The sequence below is a fragment of the Chelonoidis abingdonii genome, chromosome 22, assembly GCF_003597395.2.
Source record: "Chelonoidis abingdonii isolate Lonesome George chromosome 22, CheloAbing_2.0, whole genome shotgun sequence".
Classification (NCBI taxonomy): Eukaryota; Metazoa; Chordata; order Testudines; family Testudinidae; genus Chelonoidis; species Chelonoidis abingdonii.
The window spans coordinates 23,826,572-23,854,475 of NC_133790.1; the positions used below are offsets into that span (position 1 = coordinate 23,826,572).

General features: G+C 40.6%; 1 protein-coding gene across 2 annotated transcripts in view; it reads right to left on the minus strand.

Annotated features, from left to right (window-relative positions):
- Window positions 1–27,904, minus strand: part of CCDC60 (coiled-coil domain containing 60) — a 116,398-nt gene that overhangs the window by 68,947 nt on the left and 19,547 nt on the right. For both annotated transcript variants that reach the window (XM_032782088.1, XM_032782087.1), the window contains exons 2-3: window positions 4,055–4,147; window positions 2,668–2,759 (exon numbers count right to left, since the gene is read on the minus strand). In XM_032782088.1, coding sequence (XP_032637979.1) covers window positions 2,668–2,759; window positions 4,055–4,147 — 185 coding nt within the window. The remainder of the gene's footprint in view (window positions 1–2,667; window positions 2,760–4,054; window positions 4,148–27,904) is intronic.

A 27,904-nucleotide genomic window follows, 5' to 3' on the forward strand; every position in this document is an offset into this window, starting at 1 on the left:
GGGGAGGAGTACAGAAATCGATTTAAAGAGTCCTTTATATCGATATAAAGGGCGTTGTAGTGTGGACGGGTACAGCGTTAAATCAATTTAACGCTCTTTAAATCAATTTAAACGCGTAGTGTAGACTAGGCTCCAATACCTTGGTCTAATTTGGTTGTTGGGTTTAGTGTGCAGGTGCTGGGTGGTGTTGGTGACACAGATAAAGTCAGATGATCTAGTGATCCATTTGAGTCCCTCTGCTGGAGGCCCTGCAGTCCTACCACACCTCACTCCAGAAAAGGAGCAGTGAGAGTGAATCATCCAGGCCTGCCTAGAAAGGCTGCAAGGAAGCAGCCAATCAGAACATAGCAGGCTCAGATAAAAGCAGCTGCATGGGATGAGCCAGTCAGCTCCCGACTGGGAACAGAACAGTAAGGAAAGCTGCTCCTTCTAGAGCTCAAGGAAGAGCCAGAAGATGGGTTATTCAAATAGGAATCATGTGTTATTGTAGGGTCCCTGGGTTGGGACCCAGAGTAGCAGATGAGCCAGGTCCCACCCACCGGCTACTGGGGAAGTGACCAAAGCCCCAAGAAGGGACAAGTTTTTTTTAGAAGCCCAAGAAATGGGCTGGGCCATTAAACAGACCCAGGGATGGGGCTGAAGACCCTGAAGAGCGTTAAACATTTGTTGAACTTTGTTACTCTCTCCCTATGCCCTTGGAAGGGGATTGAAGTTAAGAAGTGACATGGCTGGAGAGCTGGGACACCACAGAACAGTTAAAGATGAAGAATCTCCATGGGGAAAGACCTGCGGTGCTACTCTATAATATGGCAGGGGCAGACTTAAAGCAAGCCCAGAAGATGCTGAGGACTGAGCCCAGAAACAGAGCTAAAGATTTTAACAAGGGCAGAGGGAGAGGCACTGTTGAATTTTTACCCTGCAAGGAGTTTGTTCATTCACACATTGACTGCGTGTGTCTTGGCTGGAGGGCTGAGACACTGAAGACCCATCTGACAACATTAACAGCCACCAAGGGTGGTGAGAGTGTGTGCAGGTTCGCACCCAACCAAAGGAGGTGCTCATGAGAGGCGAGTGTTCCCCATCACACTGACCCAGAGTAGGGTTGCCAACTTTCCACTTGCACAAAATTGAACACCCTTGCCCTGACCTCTCTGGAGTGGGGCCAGAAATGAGGAGTTCAGAGTGTGGGAGGGGACCCTGGACTGAGGCAGTTGGTTGGAATGTGGGAGGGGGTGAGGGCTCCAGCTATGGGTGCAGGATCTGGGGATGAGGGATTTGGGGTGCAGGAGGGTGCTCCAGGCTGGGATGGAGAGGTTTGGTGGGTGGGAGGGAGATCAGGGCTGGGACAGAGGGTTGGAGTGTGGGATGGGGTGGAGGCTCTGGGTGGCGCTTACTGCAGGCAGCTCCTGGAAGCAGAAGCATGTCCTCTCTCCAGCTCCTACATGGAGGCACTGCCAGGCAGCTCTGCACGCTGCCCTGTCTGCAGGCACCGCCCCCACAGCTCCTATTGGCTGCGGTTCCCAGCCAATGGGAGCAGTGGAGCTGGCACTTGGGGCAGGGGCAGTGCATGGAGCCCCATGGCTGCCTCTACGCCTAGGAACCAGAGGGGAGACATGCCACTTCTTCTGGGAGCCGTGCAGAGTCATGGCAGGTAGGTAACCTGCCTTGGCCCTGCTGGGCTGCTAACTGGACTTTTAATGGTCTGGTCAATAGTACTGACCGGAGCTGCCAGGGTTCCTTTTCAATCAGACATTCTGGTTCAAAACTGGACACCTGGCAACCCTAACGCAGAACCTTTACTGCTCAATAGTTAAGGTTATGTTGAGTTTTATACTTACAGCAAGTTTTAAATCTCTTATATTGCATGTTAAAACTAAGTGGGCGGAGATTTTCAAAAGCACCTAAAGGATTTCAGAGCATAAAGCTAATTCAAAGTCTCACTCCTATCTAATGTCTGGATGTGCTCATTACAAAACATTAAAGGAGTCAAAGCTTCAGCCCTGATTCTGATTGCAGTGTCTCACATCTCACAAAGGGGGCCAGAGAGGGAGTTCGCACCCTGGAAACCCAGAGGTAGAACCAGTGACTGGCTGCTGCCTAGACCCAGCTGGCTTGAAAGTACATGGGATCCAAAAGTACATGGTGACTGTCCCTCCGGAGGACTTGGTCAGGGCTGTAAACATACTTCTGCCTTCCATGTCTGTTTTGGGATCAGAACTAAACACAGTATTGTGTGGGTGCACACATCCCTTTCTACAGTAGCATTACAATATTTACACTATTTTCTATCCCACTCTTTATACACTCTAACATTTTCTTCGCATTTTTGACTGCTTTGATTATCGATCTCACCACAATATTGATTTGTGCAAAGACGGAAGAGAGAGTGCCAAGCATCTTAATAAACGATATTATAATGATGCTGTAATGGTGCTTTGTGTGAGCTCTGTAACATAGACCTACCCAAATTATCACCATTTCTTCATGCAGAGATGACATCATTTTGAATAAGCATAAATGATAGAGATAGAGTAAATCTCCATTTCTGAACTGTTGTTAGGTATCGTTGCCTAGTTTGCCCTAGAGTGCGGCTATTGCAGCCCAAGGAATCTCTCTTTTCTACTCATGGCCTTAAAAATTCCATTTCTGTGCACTCTAGATTTTTACCTCATGTGAGTAAGATCTTTACTAAGAGTCTTCAGATCCTTTTCTATTTGTTTAAATGGTGGGGGCGTCTTCAAAGGTTCTTGTAAAGTAGACTGAAAATAATTGTAAGGAAAAGAAACGGGATGTTAATGAAAATAGTTCATTAAAGTGGAGACAGTGGATGCAGCTAAACTTACTCTTGCACAATAGTTCCTAGGTTCTTTTAAAAATGTTATAAGCATCAGTAGTCACAGCTTTCATATACTTTCAAATGCAGAACTCTACCTTTCGTTTACTCTCTAATGTGCTTACACATTTATATATTAAAAAAAAAAAAATCAGGATCAACCAACCTTCCAACATTCAGTTTTGTGCTCAACAGAAGGGAGATCTAGCAGATTTAAAATAAACAAAAGGTGAGAGCACACTGCAATAAATAAATAAATCAAAATCTTGTTGCTAGACCATCAAAGCCAACCCAGGCAAACTGTTAAATGCAAATGTGAGAGGGAAATGTACTTTAGGATAGCCAATGTGGTAACCAGCTTGCGAGTTTTTTCTTTAAATTTATGCTGTAGGATTTGCTTCAGCGTAGATAGCCATAGACTATAATGTGGTTCTGCATTGTTATATTACACATCAACTAGAACATATGCTTGGGTGATCTTGGATGAATTACAGCAGCAGACTTGTCACAGTAATTGTTCTGTGCTTAGCAGAAAGAGGCATTTGACTAAAATATCTCCAAGCCATTCAATATTTAAAAATGATGCTGTTTGGTCACTCCATGTGAAAGCTGGGATGGCTCTATTGACCACAGTGGAATAACACCAATATATACCAGCTGGTCCCACAGATCTAAATATGCGCTATGGTGGCAGATGCTCTAAAAAATCAATCAAATATAAATAACTGTTTGAAATGAAAACTATAATAATGTGCTAACCATTTCTGCATTGAGCATCAATATAGGTTAAGATCCAGGCCTTTTAAAATGTGTAAATTCAAATGAACAGAGTGGAAGAGATTACCATTACTACACATGGACATTAACAGCAACAGTGTTATCAAATTAGGATCTGATCCTGCAGTCCTTCCCCATAGGCAAACTTTCTGCTGACTTCAATGATAGATTTACCTGGGTAAGGAGAATTGGCCTCCAAAGTTTAGAATGTTTGTTTATCAGCCAGAGAAAAAGCAGGATTTCTTACTGCTTTCTAAGAAAAGGGTTCAATTAGGTTAAAAGTAATTATGTAATATCGTGATATGCAGTAAGGATTTAGGCCTTCATTCAGCAAGGTACTTATGTAGGTAACTTTCAGCACGTGGATAAGTCTGATTGTCTAAAATTATGCATATGCTTAAGTGCTCTGCTGAATGAGGACCTTAGTGAGCAATTTAAACTCACCTTTGGTCTTGGGGAAATCTTTGCAATAGTCGCTGCATCCACTTTCTTTAGTGCTTCTTCCTGAGCAGTGGATGCCTCCTCTTTTATTGGTTCCTAAAAAAAAAATAAGTCAAAACGTAATTATTTTGTACTGCTAAGTATCTGTGTAATATAAGAACAAGATCTTCAAAATTAGTTGCACAAAATCAATTTTTTTGTGCTAATCCATCTGTGAATATTTAGTCATAAATGACAGCTAATTTTCATATGAAGAAAGGCATACAAACCTGTGTAATTTTGGCACACAAAAATGTATTCACATTTGAGGCATATTCAAACACACCACTGTGCAAAATGGATGCATAGATTTTAAAGTAAGTTGCTTGAGTGGTTGAAGTGCTTTAAACAACAACATTTCTCTTGAAAAATTGTTTAGATGGGTTACTGCATCAAACCTAAAAGGAAAATCCAATTCCCAAAACTTGGAATAAATAGGAAATTAATTACCTGTAATTGCTGTTCTCTGAAGTTATACATTGTCATAGATCACCATTCTCGGGTCAGTGCTTCAACACACACAAGCAATCCCCTTAAGTGGAACACATGCACTTCCTCAGTCCTCCAAGCACTAGTTGTTTTTTTCCCCAAGTAGATATTCCCACAGGTATAAAAAACAAAACTATTTTAAATGTTTTAATAAAAGACAAATGATTACAGAACTCTGAACTATGCATGGTGATCAGGCTGAGAGGACAGTAAATTGATTAATTTTTCCTGCAGTATTCTTGGACTAAGCAGCTGGTTTACTGACTAATGTAATCAAAGCAGGACTAGCCAGAGACTTTGGTTAGCTGCATCCAGAAGGTTAGAGCACAGCTGACTGTATACTGAAGGTGAAGAGGTCTGCTCGATGCATACCAGACTCAGTGCTTTCAGTGAAGTGCTCAATGAGCACCGCCAGAATAGTGTGTTAAGGAACAAAGGGTGTAAAAAACCCCAACCAACACACAATTATACTTAGAACAAAGGCCAAGTGAGGAGGAATAAAGTCCTCAAACACTGGAAAGTTGTCAGGATAGATGTCCCAGTGTGTTGACTGATGCAGTCAACTGACTGAAGATAGACTGCCAATGGGGCCAAATGAAAACAAGTTTATAAAAATGAAAGGAAGGCACTAGGGTCAAAGCACCAGCAGTTGAGATAGGATATTCTGAGGAAAAGATACAAGATAGCAGATGAAATGTTGAGGTAATGAAAGGTAGCTATACACACAGAAGCTGGACTCAGTGGTCCTGGAAAGCCCCTTCACTGCACAAGCTGTACTACTGTCAGAAAGGAGCACTAGTAGGCACCAACTTTCACTGCGGGGGTTGGCAGGAGATGTCGTCTGCTACTGGAACCACCAGTTTAAAACTTTGAACTTGGGAAGTTTCTGCCTTGGAGTATGAACCCAGGAGCGAGGATCCATCACCTTGGTCTCTCTATGTGAAGAGAGGGGTGAGGAGAATGAAACAAGGCGGTCTGCAGGGGAAAACAACATAGAACCTGCCAGTTCAGATGGAATCTCAATTTGTTTGTTGTTCATAAGAATATAGATTAAACTCCGGAAGGAAATGGACTTGGATGTTTTGGTGAATACCCTGTGCATGTGCGTACATGCATCCAGGTGCTGTTTTCAGTGTAGGGTGAAAATTGTCCATTCAAAGAAATTTCTAGTAGTTTAAGTCCTCCTTCAGTCCTTTTTCGCTCCACTCCTGATTTTTCTTTCCTCTTCCTCTTTCATTGAGGTTCTCTTCTCTTCCCAGCATCATTGGAATTATTTGCCTGTCCTGCTCCTGCCAGTATGTCTTTCCCAGCCAGTGACACCAAGGGCCAGATTCTGTCTCATTTTATTATGTTGAGTAGTATCCTTACTTTGTAAGTAATATCACTAAAATCAGTGGGATAGCTTGTGAAATAAGATAAAGCTAAATGTGAGTAAGGGTGACAGAATCTAGCCCTCAGATTGCATCAGTTGTTTATATCCATGAGCAGCAGTACAGAATACTTTTTCCATTAGACCATGTAGTAAGGGTCATTGCTAAGCTACACCACCCCAGCAAGTGCATCAGGAGGCAATGTTCCTCAGACAGGCTCAACTCCTCCCTTGAATCCCAATTGCATTAGTTGAGAAGAAATTTGTGACCATCCTTTCTAGGGTATAATATACCTTTGCTCCTGCATATGACAGCTCTACTGCCTACTGAGAGGCAAAGGAAGGGCAGAGACATGCCTCCAGCTACTCTCTGCCAGTGGTGGATTTAGAGTTAGCGGGGCCCTGTGTGCAGCTTCACTTTCGGGGCCTCACCTTTGGGACCCAGCCAAGAAAAAGAACATTCTCCCTTATCTTCCCTGTTTTTCATTCTTTTTTCCCCTTCACCCTCCTCCTATAAGTAATGGGAAGTAAATTAAAATAAAGTGAGGTACCTTGATTGGGGTAGGGGTTCAGGAGGAGGCAGGCTCTGGGAGGAGGTTTGGGTGCTGGGTGCAGGGCATTGGGGTGCTGGAGGGGGCACTTTCCTTGGGCAGCACGGCTCCCAAAGTGACTGGCACACACCCCCATCTGGCAGCAGCTCCTAGGTGGGGCACGGGGTCTCCATGCACTGCTGCCTGCAGGCACCGCCCCCACAGCTCCCATTGGCCGCAGTTTCTGGCCAATGGGAGCTGTGGAGTCAGTGCTCAGGGCAGGGGCAGCAGCAGCGCACGGAGACACCCCCCCGCATGGTCTGCAGGGACATGCCAGCCACTTCTGAGAGCGAAGCAGTGCAGAGGGAGGGAGGCAGAGCAGGGAGCTGCCTTAGCCCTCCTGCTGGCATGTCTCTGCATGCCCCTTAGGGGATGGGGGGCAGTGGGTCTCCATGTGCTGCCTGGGGTGTGAGGAGTGCGCAGAGCACCTTTCCCTTCCCCCGCCAGGGGTACACACAGACATGCCAGCAGCCTGCCTATCTGAGCCCTGCTGCGCTGCTGGCTGGGACTCGGGAGGCAGGTTTTCAGATATTTGCCCTACATTTTTTTGTTGGGAGCCCTGTGCCACTGCATGGTTTGTTTCATGGTAAATCTGCTCCTGCTCTCTGCCTAGTCGCTCTTTGTGGGGAGTAGCTGGGACACAGCCCTTGCGCACCCCTAAGAACTGGAGATATGATTCAGGCAGCCCTAAAACAGAATATATGAGGGGGTTGTCCTTACACCCTACTCCCCTGCAAGACTACGTTAGTCCAGGGCAGAATCTAGCCTTGAAATACTATATGTGTAGTTACATCACCAACATATAACAACACAGTTCTGTCTTTTTAATCTGAAATAGGAAAAAAGTGAAGAAAACAATATGGAAATGTCTCATCTGTTCAGCTCCCAACATAATATTATTGAAATGATCAACATGTCATATTTGTCTATGTGATGTGCAGGATTCATGAAAGGACTATTTTTTAAAATTTTGTTTCTCTGAATAAATAGGCTGAGGAAAAATCCCATCTCCTTTTTAAATATTTAAGAGACAGTTCTAGTGATCATTTCCCATTTTCAATATTACTGGATTGCCATAACATAATATCACATAATTCCATATGTATGAACCACTGGTATTTTTATAAATATCAAAATCCATACATTATCTATGGAAACATGACCCAAAGCAAGATCACATGGGAAATCATCCAAAAACATTTCTGATGAGGATGATTCATGTCAGTAGTTTTTGTTGAGATCAGGATGTACGTACCCGGCAATTGTGGAGATAAATGAACTGCAGAGAAGCTACAGCAGGTGGAGCTAGATGCCACCTGATTGGACCCAGGTCTGTTCTTGCAGAACTGAATCTGAATCCTTCCTGTGCCCATCAGATGTTGCTTATGGTGTAAATGAAGATCCACTTTCCCTGTCTCTCCTTGGCCATCCTTCACCCATCCTCTATGTTGTTAAGTCCCATAAGTTTCCTGTCTCTAAGTACTGTTTGACAGAGGGATTCCATCAGTCGCCTCCTTTTGTGTGTTTCTGCGGCTATCCAGTGCATGCATCCCTGCCATAACAGACAATATGTCCCAACTATTTTCATTGTCTTTTCTGGATAACTTTCTAGATAAAGAGTTGAACACTGACAAATCTCAGCATTTGTTATCAATTCTTTCCATTGAACACCTAGTATTTTTCTGAGGTATTTGCTTTTGAAGGCATTTAGTCACCTGTCTATATCTTTGGTGGATTTCCAGCTTTCACATCTATATGTCAAGGTGGAAATAACATTTGAGTTGATGATTCACAGTTTGGTCATTGAGTGGTAGATTTTCAATGATCATCTTGTTTTAACTGGTGAATGCAGCTGTTGCCTTGCCAAGCTGATATTATTGCCTTCTGGCTATCCCCACTGGCTTGCATGTTACTGCCAAGGTAGGTGAATTGGCTCACTGCTTGCACTCCTTTGCCTTCTAAAGTAATGCATGAGTTGGGAGTTTTATTACTGCTTTACAGTTATAGTTGCAAAATGTTAATGTGTTTGAAATGAATCTGAGCTTCCTCCATCACAGAGCGCCCATTAGCCATATGACTGACTTAGTGCATTTGTTGCCGGCCTACCATCAACCTAGTAAAGATAACTCTTAATCATAGCCATAAATCTAATCAGCTCCCATGAAACCTTTGATGTGGAGGTGCCAAAGCTTCATGTTTTGGCTGCCTACTGGACTGAATTCTGAATGTTGTTTTTTATTGGCAGTAGTCAAGCTGAATTCCAATGCAGTGCTCAGAGCTTTTATTTTATTTTACTTTTTAACAGCAACTGCTTAGTACTGGCCCTTTTCCCCCTCTCTCCTCCATTAGGGCAAGGAAATGTGAAACAGAGGAATAAGGACTGAAGGAGAATTCACAATTTAACACAGATTCCAAAGCAAAAAAGCTTCATTAAGAATGAATAATGTAGAATTAAGATTGTGCTCAAAATAATATTAAAAAAGTACTTTAGTCTTTTTTTAAAAAAACGCACAGAAACAAAACAGACAACAGAAATTCTTAGATACAGGGCCAGATCCTCTGATCCATTATGGGACACTACACCAGTCTAATGATGCAAAGCACCCTAAATTGGCCATTTGATAAGTCTCTTTGTTGAGGGGAATAGTTGGCGAGTGTAGAGCTGTTGCAGTAGCTACCATACCGTGACCTTCGGGTTGTGAGTGAAGGAGGAGTAGGGAGGTAGTAGGATGTAAAAGGAGAGGAAAGGTAGGTCTTTTGCCCAAGGCACAAGACAAACTCAGGATACATGGGATCAATTCCCAGCTCTGACAGACTTCCTGTGTGACCCCAGACAGATCCTTGATCCAAAGCCCACTGAAGTTAATGGGAATCTTTCCAGGGGTTCTGGATCAAATTCTGACTCTCTCTGTGCCTCTGCTCCCTATCTGTAAAACTGGAATAAACCAGACTTCCCGTTACACTTAACCAGCACAGGGATTTTGCAAAATAAAATTAATCATCATTTATGAAGAATTCAGATACTGTGATGATAGGGATCATAAAGGTACGCAGAAAGGAGCCAAAACGCTGCTGTTTCTGTACTCGAAAAAAAGCTTAAATGGCCTTGTTTTGTTTATCCAGTCTGTTCCCCTCAGCTTATTATTATATCTCATGGAGAGCCTTGTCTCCAAGGAACACTGACCTAATTTTAATAATTAAAATCCTTGGGACAAATTAATCCCTGGTGTGACTCTGCTAGGAGTTCATGTTGGCTCCTTGAGTGACTGTATTATTAGGGTTAGTGTTAAGAGAGTTAGTATTTCAAATGAGTCATCACAAGCTGTTAGAAAAATTCTCACACTTGTACATGACAGCTCTATTTCTGCATCTCCGATTCCTGTTTGCTCGTGTTTTGTTTGTTTCACTGATGTGCTTGTTAGGCAACATGCCAAAGGGTTTAGTTTTATGCAACACTTCCCAACTCATCTATTCACTGTGTTTTGTAGTGTCTGACCAATGAAAGTATTTCCGCTCTTGATTAATGTTTTCTAGACATCACTCATTGCTGATGTCGAAATTATAAATGCTTCCCCCCCATCTTATTTTTAAATATAAAATGTTTTGGATATGCATTAATCCACCCCATTAGAAATGGATGTAATCTGTACTGAACTGACAAAAAAAAAAAATCTGCCTTTCAGAGTGAGAATGGTACAGACTATCATTCTGGTATTCAGTAAACTTTAAACAGGAGTTTCAAGTGAACTAGGAAAGAAGTTGAAGAGTTCCAGTCAGAAATGAAGGGGCTAGAGACATATAAACTGCTTTGAAAATTGACAATTTTTAATCAGATGCAGGAAGTAATGCTAAATTAAAATAAGAGCATTTGTGAACCAAAAAAGGAGTTGCTAATAAAATTATCAGATCAGTGTCCTCTAGAGCACCATCTCCATTCAAAAGAAAAAGAACAGGCTACTCTGTCTTCTTTCACAGTGAGAACAAAGTTAATTTGAGAAGGGGTTGGGAAAGGCACAGCTGGACAGCCTTAGGAGATTCAAGGAAATGTAATTGAGAAATAATTCTCTCTAATTACTTCTGACCAAAATCAATAAAAACTGCAGAATACAGAAGCATGACTGCCTCATGGCAGAGGATGAAGAATAGCAAAGTTGAAGATGACCATGAAACTAAAGAAAAGGCCAGACATGCTGGGAACTTCAAAGCACTCCTCTCACAAAATGGAAAGATATCAATAAAATAAACAAATACATGCAAAGGGAAATTGCTATTTCTGACCACTGCTCAGCACTGAATATTGTTGAATGCACACATTATTGTTTTAATATGTTAGAGAAATCACGTGTTTGTCCATTTCACCACCGGGGGGGGGGGGGGGGAGCAAAAAAATCTGATTTATTGTTTCCTACTAAGCTTTAATGTTTCTTCCATAACTGTACTGTGGGGGAATGATTTGCTAAGGAGGAAATGATTTGCTGACTGGGTAAGTTTAATAAGCTATGGCACTTATTCCTGTAAATGCATTTTAGTAAGGTAGGCCAAAATGTCATCTCTCCCGTGGCTTCATCCCCAGATGTGGCCAGCTGTGCGGATATGATGAGGAATAATCTTCTGGCTAGTCACAGAAGGAAAAGGATGTGTTTGATGCATTGGCTATTTGAGCACCTGACAGCAATAAAGATTTCTACTAGGACCTAGGCTATCTAGCTTAGATACTTATATAGCCCCCATTACTACAGTAGTTTAAAGATTGTGAGCTGCTAATGTATTTATCCTCAAAACACCCCTGCAAAGCAGAGGACTATTATCCCCATTTTACAGATAAAGAACTGAGACAGAGAGAGAATAAGTGACTTACCAAAGGTCACAAAAAAGTCTGTGTCAGAGCAGGGCACTGAACCCCAGTCTCCCAAGTCACAGGCTAGCAACCTAACCACTGGAACATCTTTCCTCTCCTGTGGTTACTCTTGTTCGTAGACTCATCAGTTAAGAGGCTGCACCCAAAGGCATTTGATTCTTGAGTGACCTTTTCTTACATTTGAGACTGGAAGGAACAGAATGGATAGTCTACGTCCAGATTTGTTCTCCGTGTTTCTGAATATGTGGTGAATGTCCTCAAGTGAGCCAAACAAAACTGATCATGTGGTGCAAATTAGCCAGGTTGCTGTGATGCAGAACCGATCTGGATGATTACCGGCAGTGAGATCATGGACGGTGAAGGGTTTATTCACCACAGAACTTGCACTAACCAGCATGAAGATGAAGGTCTGGTATTTGTCTGATTTGGGGCTATGTTAAGTAGCTGTGTGTGGGCTGCTCCAGATTGGATGCAGTTGTATAACCACCATCTTTCTAGGAACTGACTGGTGTTCCCTCCGTTTTTCCTTCTTGATTTTATAACTTGTCTTGGAGAGGAATGCAGGTCACCTTAACTGGCAGCAGCAGTAGTCTACAGAGTGGCAAGATTGCTCAACCCCCCTGAGTTCTGAGACAAGAGGGGCTACATCTAGGGATGCACCAGTGCCTATGGTCTGGCAAGTGTGCTCAACAACCTAGCCACTGCCTTGTGCTGTCTTAAGGGGCAAAAATGGTGGAAAGTAGAATTCCAAATGGGAGTTATTTTTAAAGGCCCAGGCATTAGGCAATTTCTGGGCAGATAGGGGAGGAGATATCACTTATGTACTGACTGATGTAGGGTGTCTCTTGGCAGAGAAAGGAGGAGAGAATGAGTTACGGCTAAGAAAAAGCACATGCTCCCAAGGAGAGACAACAAACTAAAATAAAAAACGTGTGAAATTGTGTGCTAAACTCTTCACTCAATATCAGCATGCAAGTCCAGCCCCACACATATAACTAAGAATTTTCCCATTACACGTAAGCTCTACACAATGGGGATAGAACACAAAACAATGGTGTAGAAACAGTGTAGCAGATAAAACACACAGACCTGACCCTCTCCTTTTGTAAATAGCACTTGACATTTCAGCTGATCACAAATTTTAGAATTTCCACAAATGGTCAACATGTTTCAAAAATTCAACAATTTTTGTAGTGAACATTTGTATTTTTTACCATCTCCATTTAAAGTGCAGTCATGCCAAAAAGATAATGTATTGTCTGGACAGAATGGCATTGACATTTACCAAAAGTACCAACAACAGGTCCAGAAAAATCTCAGAAAGACTGGCTACGTTGTCTGTCACTGTCATGCTGGTAATGGAAAAGAGTTTCAAACGACAATCTACCCAGAAGATAGCAATGAAAAATGCAGAGGACTGGATGGCTGTGATGGTAGAAATTGGCTATAGAAATTTTCACCCATGGGGAAGTTGTTTTGGTCTCAATACTAGTGAATAAATGTTTTCATGATCAAAGTCATTATCATAATTGGCATCCCTTCCTGTCATCCAAATTGAGATATGCTTTCAGGGTGATAGTAGGGGCAAGCTTGCACTACTACTGCTTGTTATATGGATAAACAGAGTATTTCGGTCTGTAAGGCTGTCAAGCTGGCATCTCTTCTAAGAACTAAAATTCATTTTTAGCCTCACAAAAAACAAAAACAAAAACAAAAAAAAGTGAAAAATGCAACATGACAGACTTCTTGGCACGATTTCCTCACAACAGCTGGTCCAATATGTCAGTCTCAAAAGAAAAAAAGTTGGCTGCTCTTTCTAAATAACTTTATATAAAATAAGCCAAATTCTAAAAGTCCCTTGATCTTAAGAACAAAGAAAGTCTGGGAGAGGGAAATATTGGTAGACTGAACAACCAATTATGGTGGAACTCAGGCACTAGCACTGGAAGAAATTGTGGATGTGGAAGCAAGTATATATATTTTTTCTCTTATAAACATAGCATAGGATGGATCAGTTACTAGAACTTGTAACAAGCTCTGAGATTAGAGTTACTTTCATAATTTTTTTTAAATAGCCCTTTTATGTAAGGGAGTGCAAAACAGTCATAGGAGTCACAAGGGGGTTTCATCAGTTTTGTCTGGACTATTTTGCATTTACTGACATCTCAGGTGTAATATCTGAAACAAGTTTAGTTTTAATTATTTTTATTTTGTTCTCTATTTTTGTGTAATTTGCCAATACTACTACTAAGACAGCCTGCCTGGGGTCTTGGAGATTGTTAGTGGGAACAATCACTGACTAAGTACCACAGAGCCACTGAACTCTGATCTCAGGGAAGGTAGAATCAGAAGTGGTTTATAGCTTGCACACAAGGACAAAGTGATTCTGCAAACAATACTGAATGGGGGATTGGCAGGGACCAATCAGTGCATGAGGAGAACTGAGTATTCTGAAGGATATTGGGTTTTAGGTTAGAGTTATCTGAATTACTAAAAGCTAAATTCTGCTCTGTTTATGAGTAGCTTCCACTGAAGTAAAAAAGCTTCAATGAACACCACACATGTACATCAAGGTCCAATGGCTATTGATGGTCCATGGCTATTAATGTTGTAGAAAGCAGATCATCCTCAGATTACTGTAGAAAATATCAAGCAGCTTGTGTGGGGGCAAATCAAAGGCTAAATTTGCTTATAGACACAGCAGCTTAGGTCAATATAATCTTTTGCCAATGAACTCTATATGCCCTTCTAACATATGCTCTGTATACCGACAAGCTAGTTTACCATATTTCTTTGAAAATATCAAAACCTTCTCACTAAAGGAAAGCTATGAGCAACAGAAATACCAGGCAAGACTTGCTAATTTCTTTAGACTAATAGGCTAATTTGATCAGAATCTTTATCCTGAGCTTGGCTGTGCATCAAGATTTTTAATAGTGTGGACATTAGTGACCCATTTCTGCAATAAAACTAAGGAAAGTCTACTGCTAATGACACCTTTCTTATGCAGAAAACTGAAATCTTCCTATTTAGGATTATGCAAAATAGATCCATCTTGGATTCATTCATTTGCAGAGTATTTGATTTATACAGCCCTAAACTAGAACTGTCAATGATGAGCTATTCACAAGTGACTTATCTGACTGTGATTACATTATCAGTCCTTGCAAATTGCAATAAGGAAATTTAAGGTCTCATTGGACAATGAATAAAACAGTCTTGCTCTGTCCTCTGCTTGCTCACATTCAAAAGCATTCATTTAGATATATTTCCCTATATCAACTGTAATTTAGCATAACTCACAGTGAACAATTTGTTAGGTGTTTCAAAAAATGATTGTCACTCACCTACTTTCTGATTTAGGATCTGGATCACGAAATTGATGTAAATCAGTGGCTTTCAAGAAACAAATGATTAGTACTTGGTCCCCTACAGATTTGCACAGTGACTATGTGTTCTAGTATTATACCTTGAACCACGTTTCTACGTTGAACTCTGCGATTTGTTACTCTGAAGGAGTTGGCTTTCCTGAAGATAAAGTCAATATATCAATGACGCATTAGAATGTAGAACCCCTATTCCAAATGGAAACATATGAATGAAAAAGACTTTCCCTCAATGCCCTGAACTCTGCAATGCTGTATTTCATTCTCCTTCCATCCTCCAGATACATTTCTCCAGTACAACTAAACAGTTCTATTTTTCTCTATCCATGTGACTGAATGCTTCCCGGGAAAGTACTCACAGAACATTTGTACATTAGTAGCAGCAAAAGAATAAAATGCAGCAGTAGCTCTTTTCTTTTGCTGGCCAACTGAATTCACATCAACCTTGCTTTGTTGAAGGTCTCTTCAGGATGACCAATGGCTCCACTATACTTGTTGCTCTTAGTGTGGAAAAGGCTGTGGGAACCATAATAGTGCAAACTACCCTGGGTTTCTTTCAAGGCATCACCCTTTGGTGCAAAAAATATAAGAAGATCTCTGTAAATTTGGATCTTGACAAAGAATAATTACCCCTGAGCTATACAGTGAGACTATTAGTTTCATTATGGAATTGCTTTATGCTTAATATAAACATTTTTTCTTCCAAATTAAAACTTCAATGTATTTTGTGCAGTCTAATCTTTTAGAATATTCCAAATCATATTTTAACAAACTCACATGATTGAGTTGGTGTAACTAGAGAGTTAATGACCTGTAAAATGAATAGTTTACATCTGGCAATCCAAAAAGAATCAGTTTTTGCACTACCTGTACCTCACAAAATTGAATCCAACTTTCAATTTCTATTTTTTTCAGACAACTATCACTGTTTATTCCACAAAAAGAACATACACTTGTGAACGTAGTGGCATACCTAGATTAATAAAAATATGTCAAGCTTTTTCTAATTGTTTTGCAAAAATATTTTACATAAATGAAGAAAGAGTATTAGGCAACAGTATTCAGTGACTGCTATATAAATAGATGTACAATAACTAACTGAGATGCCCCAGGTATTGAAAATATAATGTTTATGAACAAAAATAAATATAAAAACCAAATTCTGGACCACTTTTCAATTGCACTCAAACAGGCATAGGGCCAAATTCATCCTTGGAGTACGAGTTCTGACTTCAGTGGAGTCAAACCAAAGATGAGTTTGGTCCGAATTGCAAAAGTAGCATGGTGTGCCCATATGCTGGTTGACAGCTATCCCTTACACCAGGGGTCAGCAACCTTTCAGAAGTGGTGTGCCGAGTCTTCATTTATTCACACTGATTTAAGGTTTCGTGTGCCAGTAATACATTTTAATGTTTTTAGATGGTCTCTTTCTATAAGTCTATAATATATAACTAAACTATTGTTGTATATAAAGTAAACAAAGTTTTTAAAGTATTTAAGAAGCTTCATTTAAAATTAAATTAAAATGCAGAGCCCTCTGGATCGGTGGCCAGGACCTGGGCAGTGAGAGTGCCGCTGAAAATCAGATCGTGTGCCGCCTTTGGCACCCGTACAGTATACTCTTCACAGATTAATCCTGTCAAGAGTATGGACAGAGAGAGAGAGAGAGAGAGAGTGTATTATGTAAGTCATTGCCCTCTGACCCTTAGGGTCTACCTCAAATACACCTCTCTGACTCCGATTCTGAAGATCCTATGGAACAGCCTCTCCATGGGTTTTAGAACCAGAATTGGGTCAGCAATCTTCATGACTATGGTCCCCCTTTTAGGCCTTTTTTTTTTTTAAAGCAGGAGCCTGAGGTGCAAGCTGAATTGCTTAATCACAAGTGATGTCATTGCTTAATGCAGATGTAAAAGCATAATTAGGCAGGCCACAAAAGAATTTGAAGAGCAACTAGGAAAAGGCACAAAAACCAACAGCAATTTTTTTTTAAAAAGTACATCAGAAGCAGGGACCCTGCCATAAAAATCAGTGGGGCCACTGGACAATGAAGGTGCTAAAGGAGACCTCAAGGAAGATAAGGCCATTGCAGAGAAGCTAAATGAATTATTTATATCGGACTTCACTGTAGAGGATGTGAGGGAAATTTCCATACTTGACCCATTCTTTTTAGGTGACAGATTTGAAGAACTGTCCCAGATTGAGATGCCAATAGAGGAGGTTTTGGAACAAACTGACAAATTAAACAGTAATAAGACACCAGGACCAGATGGTATTCACTCAAGGGTTCCAAAGGAACTCAAATATTAAATTGTAGAACTACAAACTGTGGTATGTAACCCATGACTAAAAATCAACCTCTGTACCAGATGACTGGATAGCAGCTAATCTAAACTTCAGTACCCAACAAACGGGTTGAAACTATAATAAAGAATAGAGTTACCAGACGCATAGATGATCACAATACATTGCGGAAGAGTCAACATGGCTTTTGTAAAGGGAAATCATGAATCACCAATTTATTAGAATTCTTTTTTGGGGGGGGAAGGGTCAACAAACAGGTGGACTAGAGATAGCCAGTGGATATAGTGTTGTTAGACTTTCAGAAAGCCTTTGACAGGGACAGGATAAGAGGGACAAGATAAGAGGGAAGGTCCTCCCATGAATCAGTCACTAGTTAATAGAAACAAAGGGTAGCAATACATGGTCAGTTTTCACAGTGGAGAGAAGTAAAGAGCAGGATGTGTATTGGGACCAGTGCTGTTCAACATATTCATAAATCAGGTGGAAAAAGAGAGGTAAACAGGAATGTGGCAAAGTTTGCAGACTACACAAAATTACTCAAGAAAGTTAAGTCCAAAGCTGACACTGAAGAGTTACAAAGAGATCTCACAAAACTAGGCAACAAAACGGGGCAACAAAACAACAATGAAATTGAATGTTGATAAATGCAAAGTAATGCACATTAGAAAACATAATCCCAACTATACATACAAAATGATGGGGTCTAAATTAGCTATTACAGCTCATGAAAGAGACTTTGGATTCAACATAGATTTTTCTCTGAAAACATCTGCTCAGTATACAGCAGCAGTCAAAAATAGTAACAATGTTAGGAACTATTAGGAAATGGATAAATAATATGACAGAAAATATCATAATGCTATTATATAAATCCATGGTACACACAGACCTTGAATAATGCACACAGTTCTGGTCATATCCATCTCAAAAAAAGATGTATTAGATCTGGAAAAACTATAGAGAAGTACAACAAATGATTAGGGGTATGGAACAGTTTCCATACAAAGAGAAATTAAAAAAGGACTGGGACCGTTCAGCTTAGAAAAGAGATGATTAAGTGGGGATATGACAGAAGTCTATAAAGTCATGACTGGTGTGGAGAAAGTGAATAGGGAAGTGTTATTCACCCCTTCACATAAGACCAAGACCAGAGGTTACCCAGTGAAATTAATAGGCAGCAAGTTTAAAAACCATATGTAAGTACTTCTTCACACAATGTACAGTCAACCTGTGGAACTTGTTGCCAGGGGATGTTGTGTAGGCCAAAAGCATAATTGGGTTAAAAAATGAATTAGGTAAGTTCATGGAGTATAGGTCCATCAATGACTATTAGCCAAGATGGTCAGGGATGCAAACCCATGCTCTGGGCTCTAGCCGCTGTTGGAAGATGGGATATCAGGCTAGATGGACCACTGGTCTAACCTAGTACAGCCACTCTGACGTTTTTGAATTTTAATATTAATAGTAAAAACACAAACCTGCTTTCGTGAACTCTTGAAAACACAGGGTCTATGCATAATCAACATGCTTTTGGAGATTCAAATGAATTTTTGATGAGTTTTTCTCTCCCTTGTTTGCTCATTGGACTGTCTTAGTATGGCCATTCTTATGTTGCAGTGTTCTTATAGGCATGATCCTGCACCACAGGAGTCAATGGGAGTTTTGCCATTATCTTCAATGGGAATGTGATCAAGCTTATAAATACCTAGTAGCTGAAAATCTGTACTGTTTCATAAGTGTGGTGTAGCAGTTGGGCCAAATAATCCACTATCCGTGCAGTCTCCCTCGTACAATCAACGAAAATGTTGAATGCAAATTACCTGTAGAATAAAGATGGTGATTGACTGAGTTACCTATAATAGCACAATGGTCTAGGACTCTTGGCACAGCATAGATACATGCCTTATTCAGCTGTACATTACACAGATGTAATTTGTAAAGTCAAAATGGCTGAGAACTTGGATGGTAACAGACCACTTATCCCAGTGATAACTGAACACAGGTTTAAGAGCTCTTTTTGTTCAGAATATACATGTTCGTAGCTGTTTCCATTGTTTCAAACCAACTCAACAGACATTCTAGGCTTCAACGTGACACATGGCATGACAACCCTGGAATCTTATTATTTATATAATACGCGAGGTTTGTGGTCAGCAGGTACCTGGACTCCTTCAGTATATTATGGGATACAAGACTGAAAGCAGAGGGTGAAATCCTGACCCAATTTAAAATCAATGAAAAAACTCCCATAAATTTCAATGGGGACAGGATTTTAGATACTTGAGAAATGTTGTACTGAATAGTCTCACCATTATTATTTTGCTTTAATTAACACTATAAAATTAAAGACAAAAGCTCTCCCAAATTAATTTTTATACTGTCATCATTTGGAATGGTGTAAAATTGTTTGTATTTTTGTATTTTTTAAAAAGTCATATTCTAAGTGACAATATCAAGACATTATGAATGAATTAGATTTACTTTTTAAAATGCCTCCAAGCTACTCTATAAGCAAAGATACTAACTTGTGGAATTTCTTTAAATGTTTTGGTTGAATCTACAAGTGTTGTTGAATGCAAAGTGCAAAGTTTACATTGACTGGTTTTTATTAGTAATTGAGATATAGAAAATATATATTTAAGCTGTGCATATTAGAGGCAACGATGGTTCACCAGTAATTTACGCCAGCTGAGAGACTGGCCCTCTAACATTTTACCTGTGGTTTATGTTGACATATTTAAACTTTACACTTACAAGTTACATTACCACCTAAAACTCTCAGTAAAAACTCAGCCCTGAACACTCACTTGGTGAGCTTTATTCCGTAGACCATTGATACTTGACCTTCCAAAGGATAACGATCATCGGTGACATTTTGTGATCATAACGACAATTGTAGGCAGAGACTGTATCATAATTGCAATCCAGTTGCCTCTGTTTTGATTTCTAGGGTTGTATTCCATTAGTCCTAAGGCTTCATCATGCCATACATCCATTAAATCACTATTTTCAATTGACAGCGTCGTTTTAGCTAACACCACAAGAAAACATTACAAAGTTACTAAGACTTGTATTTGTGCAATTTTCTATTATACCCAATAATGCTTGAAAGCCTCACTCCCAAAACATGAATCTTTGTTGCAGCAGAACAACGTCTCCAATGGCTAAATCACTCTGACTTGCAAGTTACTGCTTTGCACTATTTCAAATCTAAAATGTCTTGTGCAGGTAATACAAACTAACATTAATTTAGGAGAATAGGCATACTGAGCCAGTTGAAAGAAAAGAACTGCAGATAAAACTGCTTTACTGGAAACTGCTTTTTATAAAAAGGGCATAACTGAAGCGCCTCTGATGAGATATAATTGAATATAATGGCTGCCTGAAGAAGGGTGGTTTTTATCTGCTGTTTGCTAAAAGACGAAGTGGATAAACAGTCAATAAGAGTGATGTCCGACTGTCAGGCAGCAGAGCTGGATGAATCCGACACTGGTGAGCTTTCTAAAAAGGCAAGAAAAAAAACAATCCCAGACTCTCATTTGATGAACCTGGATAAGGACTTTCAGGGTCTTGCCAAGATTTAATTTCTCGTTTTTCATGGATTGTCATCATTGCTTCCAACCTTGGCTGCTGCCTGGTGACATAGGCATGATACAGGATGACAAAAAGAAAGCAGAAATGTCTGTGATGGGAGTTTAAAATGAGCTTATTTTCCAGAAATCGACATATAAGCTTCACCAGAAGACAATGGCAACATTTGCCCACTCAAAACTAGTGGTTGAAAGTGTCTGAGAATGCTCTAGCAATGACACAGCTGTCTGTGCACTTCCTGAACCGTAATGAGCAATTTGTCTCACAGCCTTGATCCACTGTCAGTTTAGCTGCCGCTGACTCCAAACATTAATTTCTTATATTTCAGGAGCCAGAGGAAAAAAATTGAAGAAGTAGGAGGTAGGTATTGAAACCTATCAATCTGCTGCTTCTGTTAGCTGAAAAGTTGAATGCACTTCTGTTAGATGGCATGGGGATCTCAGTTCCTTAAAAGTAGAAATGTGCAACCCTACGTCATAAAACACCACAATTTTTAATCCCCGTTTTAAAATCATGTGTTTTTCTTTCTTCACTAGTATTTATAATTTCTGTTCTTTTTTGCACTTTAAAATTGTACAATGTTGAGGGAGAATTTAAAAAAATAAGTCCTTAAAAAGCACCCCACCACTACAGAAGTAGGGTAAACAATATAAAAACATTCTACCTATGGGAGGAGGCATACAGTAGTCTTCAGATTCCAGTGTCCTTATTTATTAGTACACTTGTGCAGAGATTTTCTTATTCCATCTTCAGAGAGGGAGCCTTCCCTGAAGTATTTTTAGACCTAGTTTCAGTTTCAATTTTTTTTAAAAACAACTAGAAAACTACTGGGCTAGGAATGTAATTGCAGTGGTTTTAAATTAAATTATAGGAGAATTGGTATGGATGTTCAATTATTCTGTCAATGCAATGCAATAAGAGCACAGTATAAGAATTAGCAGTATTTCCAACCATGCTATAACCGCTCAAGAGTTAAACAGAGTGAAGGGTTTCACCTCTATTATCTATTTATGAATTTGATGTAAATATTTAATTTCTATTCTACTATTAAACTGTTGCTTCTGCAGGTAGATCACGAACAGTATGCATCCATTTCAGCTGCTTTCAGTCCACTGCCAGGCAAAGTCTTACCTATTTCTGTGCCATTAACTGGATTTGGCTTTGCTCTAACCTCCAAGGAGAGTAGGGACAACGACAAAACTGTAGTGCTGCCTCTCAACTAAACACAAACAGCAGGTCTGCAATATGAAAAAAGGAGTACGGCCTGAGAAGTTAGATAAAATCCTGCATTGTACATTTCAGGTCATCTAGTCTAGATCCCAGTGCGGAGGCAGCAGGACCAGCTTTAGGCACTGCTGGGCTCCATTTGAAGGAGCTGCCGCCAAAGTCCCGCCGCTGTCTTCGGTGGCAGCTCAATCGCTGCCACAGAGGAAGCGCTGAAATGCCGCTGAAGACAGTGGCAACAACTGAGCTGCTGCCGCCGCTGACAGTACCAGGACTTCGGCAGCAGCTCAATCGGCTGCTGGTGCCTTCGGGACGTTGGTGGGGACTTTGGCAGCAGCTCCTTTGGGATGTTGTGGGGCCCTCTTAGGGGCGCGGGGCTCGATTCCAGGGAATCGGATGAATCGCCCTAAAGCCGGCCCCGTGAGGCAGAACCAAGTATACCTAGACCATCCCTGTCTTATCTGTTCTTAAAACCTCCAATCATAAGGATTCCACAACCTCCCTTATAGTTAGAAAGGTTTTCCCTACTATCTAACCTACATCTCTCTTGCTGTAGATTAGGCTGATTACATCTTGTCCAACCATCAGTGGATATGGAGAACAACTGATCTTTGTCCGTTTTATAACAGCCCATAACATATTTGAAGACTATTATGTGGTCCCTCCTCTGTCTTCTTTTCTCAAGACTAACCATGCCCAGTTTCTTTTAACTTTCCTCATGGGTCCGGTTTTCTAAGCCTCTTATCTAGGGCTATCAAACAATTTAATCACACTGTTAATAATAGAACACAATATAATTTCAATATTTTTGGATGTTTTCTATGTTTTCAAATATATTAATTTCAATTACAACATAGAATACAAAGTGTACAGTCCTCACTTTATATTTATTTTTTATTACAAATATTTTCAGTGCAAAAAACACAAGAAATAGCATTTTTCAATTCACCTAATACAAGTACTATAGCGCAACCTCTTTATCACAAAAGTAGAACTTACAAATGTAGAATTATGTACAAAAACAACAGGATCCAGCCCAGGACACTGCCTCCAGTCGGATCTGGGACCCCAGCATTATGCCGCTCCTGGTAATTTGCCACCCCAAGAACCTGCTTGTTTTCTTGGTGCCTAGAGCTGCCCCCAGACACCGGCTGCAACAGGGCCATTTGAATGCCTGTTCTCGCTTTCAGGTGACCCAGTAAACAAGAAGTGGGCAGCATTATCGCCTATAAATGTAAACAAACTTGTTTGTCTTAATGATTGGCTGAACAATAAGTCGGACTGAGTGGATTTGTAGGCTCTAAAGTATTGCATTGTTTTGTTTTTGAGTGCAGTTATATAACAAAAACCTACATTTGTAAGTTGTACTTTCACAATAAAGAGATTGCACTACAGTATTTTATGAGGTGAATTGAAAAATACTATTCCTTCTGTAATTTTCACAGTGCAAATATTTGTAATAAAATAGTAATATAAAGTGAGCACTGTACACTTCGTATTCTGTGTCATAATTGAAATGAATATATTTGAAAATGTAGAAAAATTCCAATTTTATTGTTTAATGGTGCGATTAAAACTGTGATTAATCGTGATTAATACGACTAATCACAATTAATTTTTTGAGTTAACAGCATGAGTTAACTGACATTAAATTGACAGCCTTACTTTTATTAAATTTGTTGCTCTCCTACGGGCTCTCTCCAGTTTGTCCACATCTCTCCTAAAATGTGGCACCCGGAACTAGACACAGTACTCCAGCTGAGACCTCACCAGTGCCAACTACACAGGACAATTACCTCCTGCATCTTACACACAACACTCCTGCTAGTATGCCCCAAAATGTTAGCCTTTTCCTCAACTGCATCACACTGTTGGTTCATATTCAATTTGTGATCCACCACTATAACTCTCAAATTCTTTTTAGCAGTCCTACTAACTAGCCAGTTATCCCTCGTTTTGTATTTGTGCATAACTTTTCTTAAGTGTCATACTGTGTACTTATCTTTATTTAATTTCATCTTATTGATTTCACACCAATTCTCCAATTTGTCAAGGTCATTTTGAATTCCAAAGTGCTAGCAATCCCACCCAGCTTGGTGTCATCTTCAAATTTTATAAGCATACTCTTTCATTAATGTCATGTGGGACTGTATCAAAAGTGAAATTCAAGATATATCATGTCTACTGCTCCCCACCCAACCACTAAACCAGGAACCCTGTCAAAGAAGGAAATTAGATTGGTTTGACAAATCCACATTGGCTATTACTTATTACCCTTTTATCCTCCAAGTGCTTACAAACTGATTGTTTAATAATTTGTTCCAGCGTCTTTCTAGGTATTGAAGATAGGACCTGGGGAATTATAGACCACTCAGCCTCTTTTTTCCCCTTTTAACTATGTTGGCCATTTTCCAGTCCTCTTGGACCTCACCCATCTCCCATGTGTTCTTGAAGATAATGATTAACAGTTCCAAGATTGCTTCAGCTAGTTTCTTAAGTATCGATGAGTTGTGTCAGGTCCTGCTAACTTGATTACATCTAATTTATCTATATATTCTTTAACCTGTTCTTTACCTATTCTGGCTTGTGTTCCTTCCTTCTTGGTGTTAATATTAATTGTGTTAAGGATTTGCTCACAATTAGCCTGTTTAGTGATAACTGAAGGAAAATAAGGATTCTTGAGGTCATCTATATTAGCTCTCCTTCCCTGCTAAGCAGTCATGGGCGCTGACTTTGTGAGTCAGAAGCCACCTATCAGGAGTCAGACTCCACCTATCAGCCCCCTGATCCCCAGTGCCTTCCACCCAGCACTGTCCCCTCCCTCCTAATGCCTCCCACCCATCATGATCAGTTGTTTCACAGTATTCAGGAGGCTCGAGGGAGGGGAGGAAGGGAAGAGGAGCAAGGATGCAGCATGCTCAAGGGAGGGGGTGGAACTGGGTTGGAAGAGGCAGGATGGGGGTTCAAAGGGGGGAGGAAGAGGCAAGGGGGTAGGGCCTTGAGGGAAGAGGTGGAGTGGGGGCGGGGCCTGGGACAGAACCAAGGGTCGAGCACTCCCCAGCACTTTGGAAAGTTGACGCTGTGCAAGCAGTGGATCTATACTTTCCACACCTTCCTTTGTCTCTTTCTTTTTACGTGGAAAGGGAGGACATGAGCCTAGGCAAGCAGCTGGTCCCATGGCAAAGTTCACTCAGCTATTAGGTATTGTCCCAAGTGACTGTTTAGGAGTTCATTTCAACGTTATACGATCCAGCAGCAAAAGCAGAATTCCTTCTGGCTAGATAAACTCATCCATCTGCAACATTTTCTGCAATTCAGATGCTTTTCCAATACTTCACACCATTAGAGCTTAACATAAGAACGGCCATATTGGGTCAGACCAAAGGTCTATCTAGCCCAGTATCCTGTCTGCCAACAGTGGCCAATGCCAGGTGCTCCAGAGGGAGTGAACTTAACAGGTAATGATCAAGTGATCTCTCTCCTGTCATCCATCTCCACCTTCTGACAAACAGAGGCTAGGGACAACATTCCTTACCCATCCTGGCTAACAGACATTCATGGACTTAACCTCCATGAATTTATCCAGTTCTCTTTTAAATGCTGTTATAGTCCTAGCAGGGCCGGCTCCAGGGGTTGATAAGCTGGTGTCTGGAGCCGGCCCTGAGTCCTAGACTTCACAACCTCCTCAGGCAAGACGTTCCACAAGTTGACTGTGCGCTGAGTGAAGAAGAACTTCCTTTTATTTGTTTTAAACCTGCTGCCCATTAATTTCATTTGGTGGCCTCTAGTTCTTGTATTATGGGAATAAGTAAATAACTTTTCCTTATCTACTTTCTCCACATCACTCATGATTTTATATACCTCTATCATATCTCCCCTTAGTCTCCTCTTTTCCAAGCTGAAAAGTCCTAGCCTCTTTAGTCTCTCCTCATATGGGACCCTGTAGTGAGGCAGTGTGGCTACCCACCACCCCAGAGAGGGTCGAGCCCATCCGGAGGCCAGAGTGGGCGGAGCTAGGGAGCTCTGAGCCCACCCCTCAGCGGGTCAGGTGGCGACCCGGAAGTATAAAGGCTCACCCTCAGAGTTCAGTAAGGCCCCAACCACCAGAGAGACCAGATATCTCCAATCTAGACCACAACTGGGAACCCCCGCGGCCCAAACTGCAGGCAAGGACTGACCTGCCCTGCCCTGCGCTTGCTACCCAGAGAAGTTGCCAGTCCTGCCCTGCGCCCACTACCCGGAGGAGTTACCGGACCTGGAAATCTAAGTACACTATGTCCACTGGATCCCCCTTGTCCATATGTTTGTTGACCCCTTCAAAGAACTCTAATAGATTAGTAAGACACTATTTCCCTTTACAGAAACCATGTTGACTTCTGCCCAACAATTTATGTTCTTCTAAGTGTCTGACAATTTTATTCTTTACTATTGTTTCAACTTCTGGTACCACAGTCAGTGTTTCAGTTACTATATGGCTGCATATGAGGAGAATTTAACCTTTGTTCTTACAGATATAGATTTTTGCAGTTAAACTGCTCTCTCAAAATGTTCTGCTTTCTGACAATTCCAAAGACTCTGAACTAACTCTAGCAGACGTGGAGCTGCTATGTAATACTTCTATGAATACTGTATATGATCTTATTCATTGAGATACACTCTATGATCATATTGGGTTAGTGGAATGTTTAGGATATGCCTATATTGCCTTAGTTCAAAAGATTGTTGCCAGGAAGAAAACAACAAGTCCCAGATAAGAACACACTTGAAATGGGGAAAGCTATTAGCTTCAAGGATCCTACATTCTGTCTCCAACAAAATTGCAAGCTCTGTTTTATCAATGCTAAGAGCTAACAGATCAAAGCTGTATAAACAGTTAAAAAGTGACTTGGACCCTGTGAAGTAGAGTGGTCAAAAGACTGAGCAGGATTTAAGGACACATGCTCCCTGAAGCAGAGAACGTGAACTCTCTTGTGAGGTAAGGCAACAGATTTGCCACTCAGACCTTATATAGGAATTTTATAGCATCCCCACCTGGTAAACTAGATATGTGTATAGTTTGTTATAAAATCTTTTTTCTCAGAAATACTTTGGTTCAAAATAATAAGACTGTTATCCAAGGCCTGGTCTGAGAGTGGGAAAATTGCATAATCCCATGCCAAGAGAAGTGAAGGCGAAGGGCCTTAGGCCTGGAGGGAGGTGCACCAGAAGAGACAAGAAGGGGGTTAGAGGTGCAGTTAGCCCAGTAACTACTTTAGTTGCAATAGTTTTTAAAAGACAGTAGTTTTAGAGCCTATTTCAGGTGTATTATTGTGCTGCAACTCAATGTAACATTACAAAGACACCTATCATTTGTGTGTAGTGAATCTTGTTCTGGAAAGAAAAGTTAAGACTTACACAGATATAATATACGAAAGAGTGACCGCCCCTGAGACAGATCACGAATAACTTGTTTAGCAAGTTTGGATGCGCACTGAAATTGTGCATGCATACATGAATAAACTCAAATAATTAGATGTTTACACCTCATCTTATGGTGAATAGCACCTTACTCCTTGGAATCATTGAGGAACTAGGTGAAAATGCTGTTTTACTAGATTGGAAAGTATTAATTAGCCAGGTAAAAATACCATTAAAAAATGTCATGTACTAGTTATCATTTATAACAAAAAATGAAAGCTTAGGAAACTATTTCCCCAAATGAATAAAAATCACATTATAGTTCCTACCTCTATTCCACATATCTTGCTTTTGAGCTCTTAATGTAAAGTGTGACAGATATATAGCTGCCTAATTAACTTGACTATTGTCTGCTAAAAATATCTTCTATCTTAGCTCTCCTTCTGTGCGACTAGCATAACGTTAATTTAATGGAAAGGTCACATTATACAACAAGGAATGTAGTGACATTCTATTATGTCTCTCTTCTCCGGCTTCCAACCCCCCTCTTTATATCTGTGCATTCAACACATTTTCTATATGCATTTTACGAATAATGAGAAACTA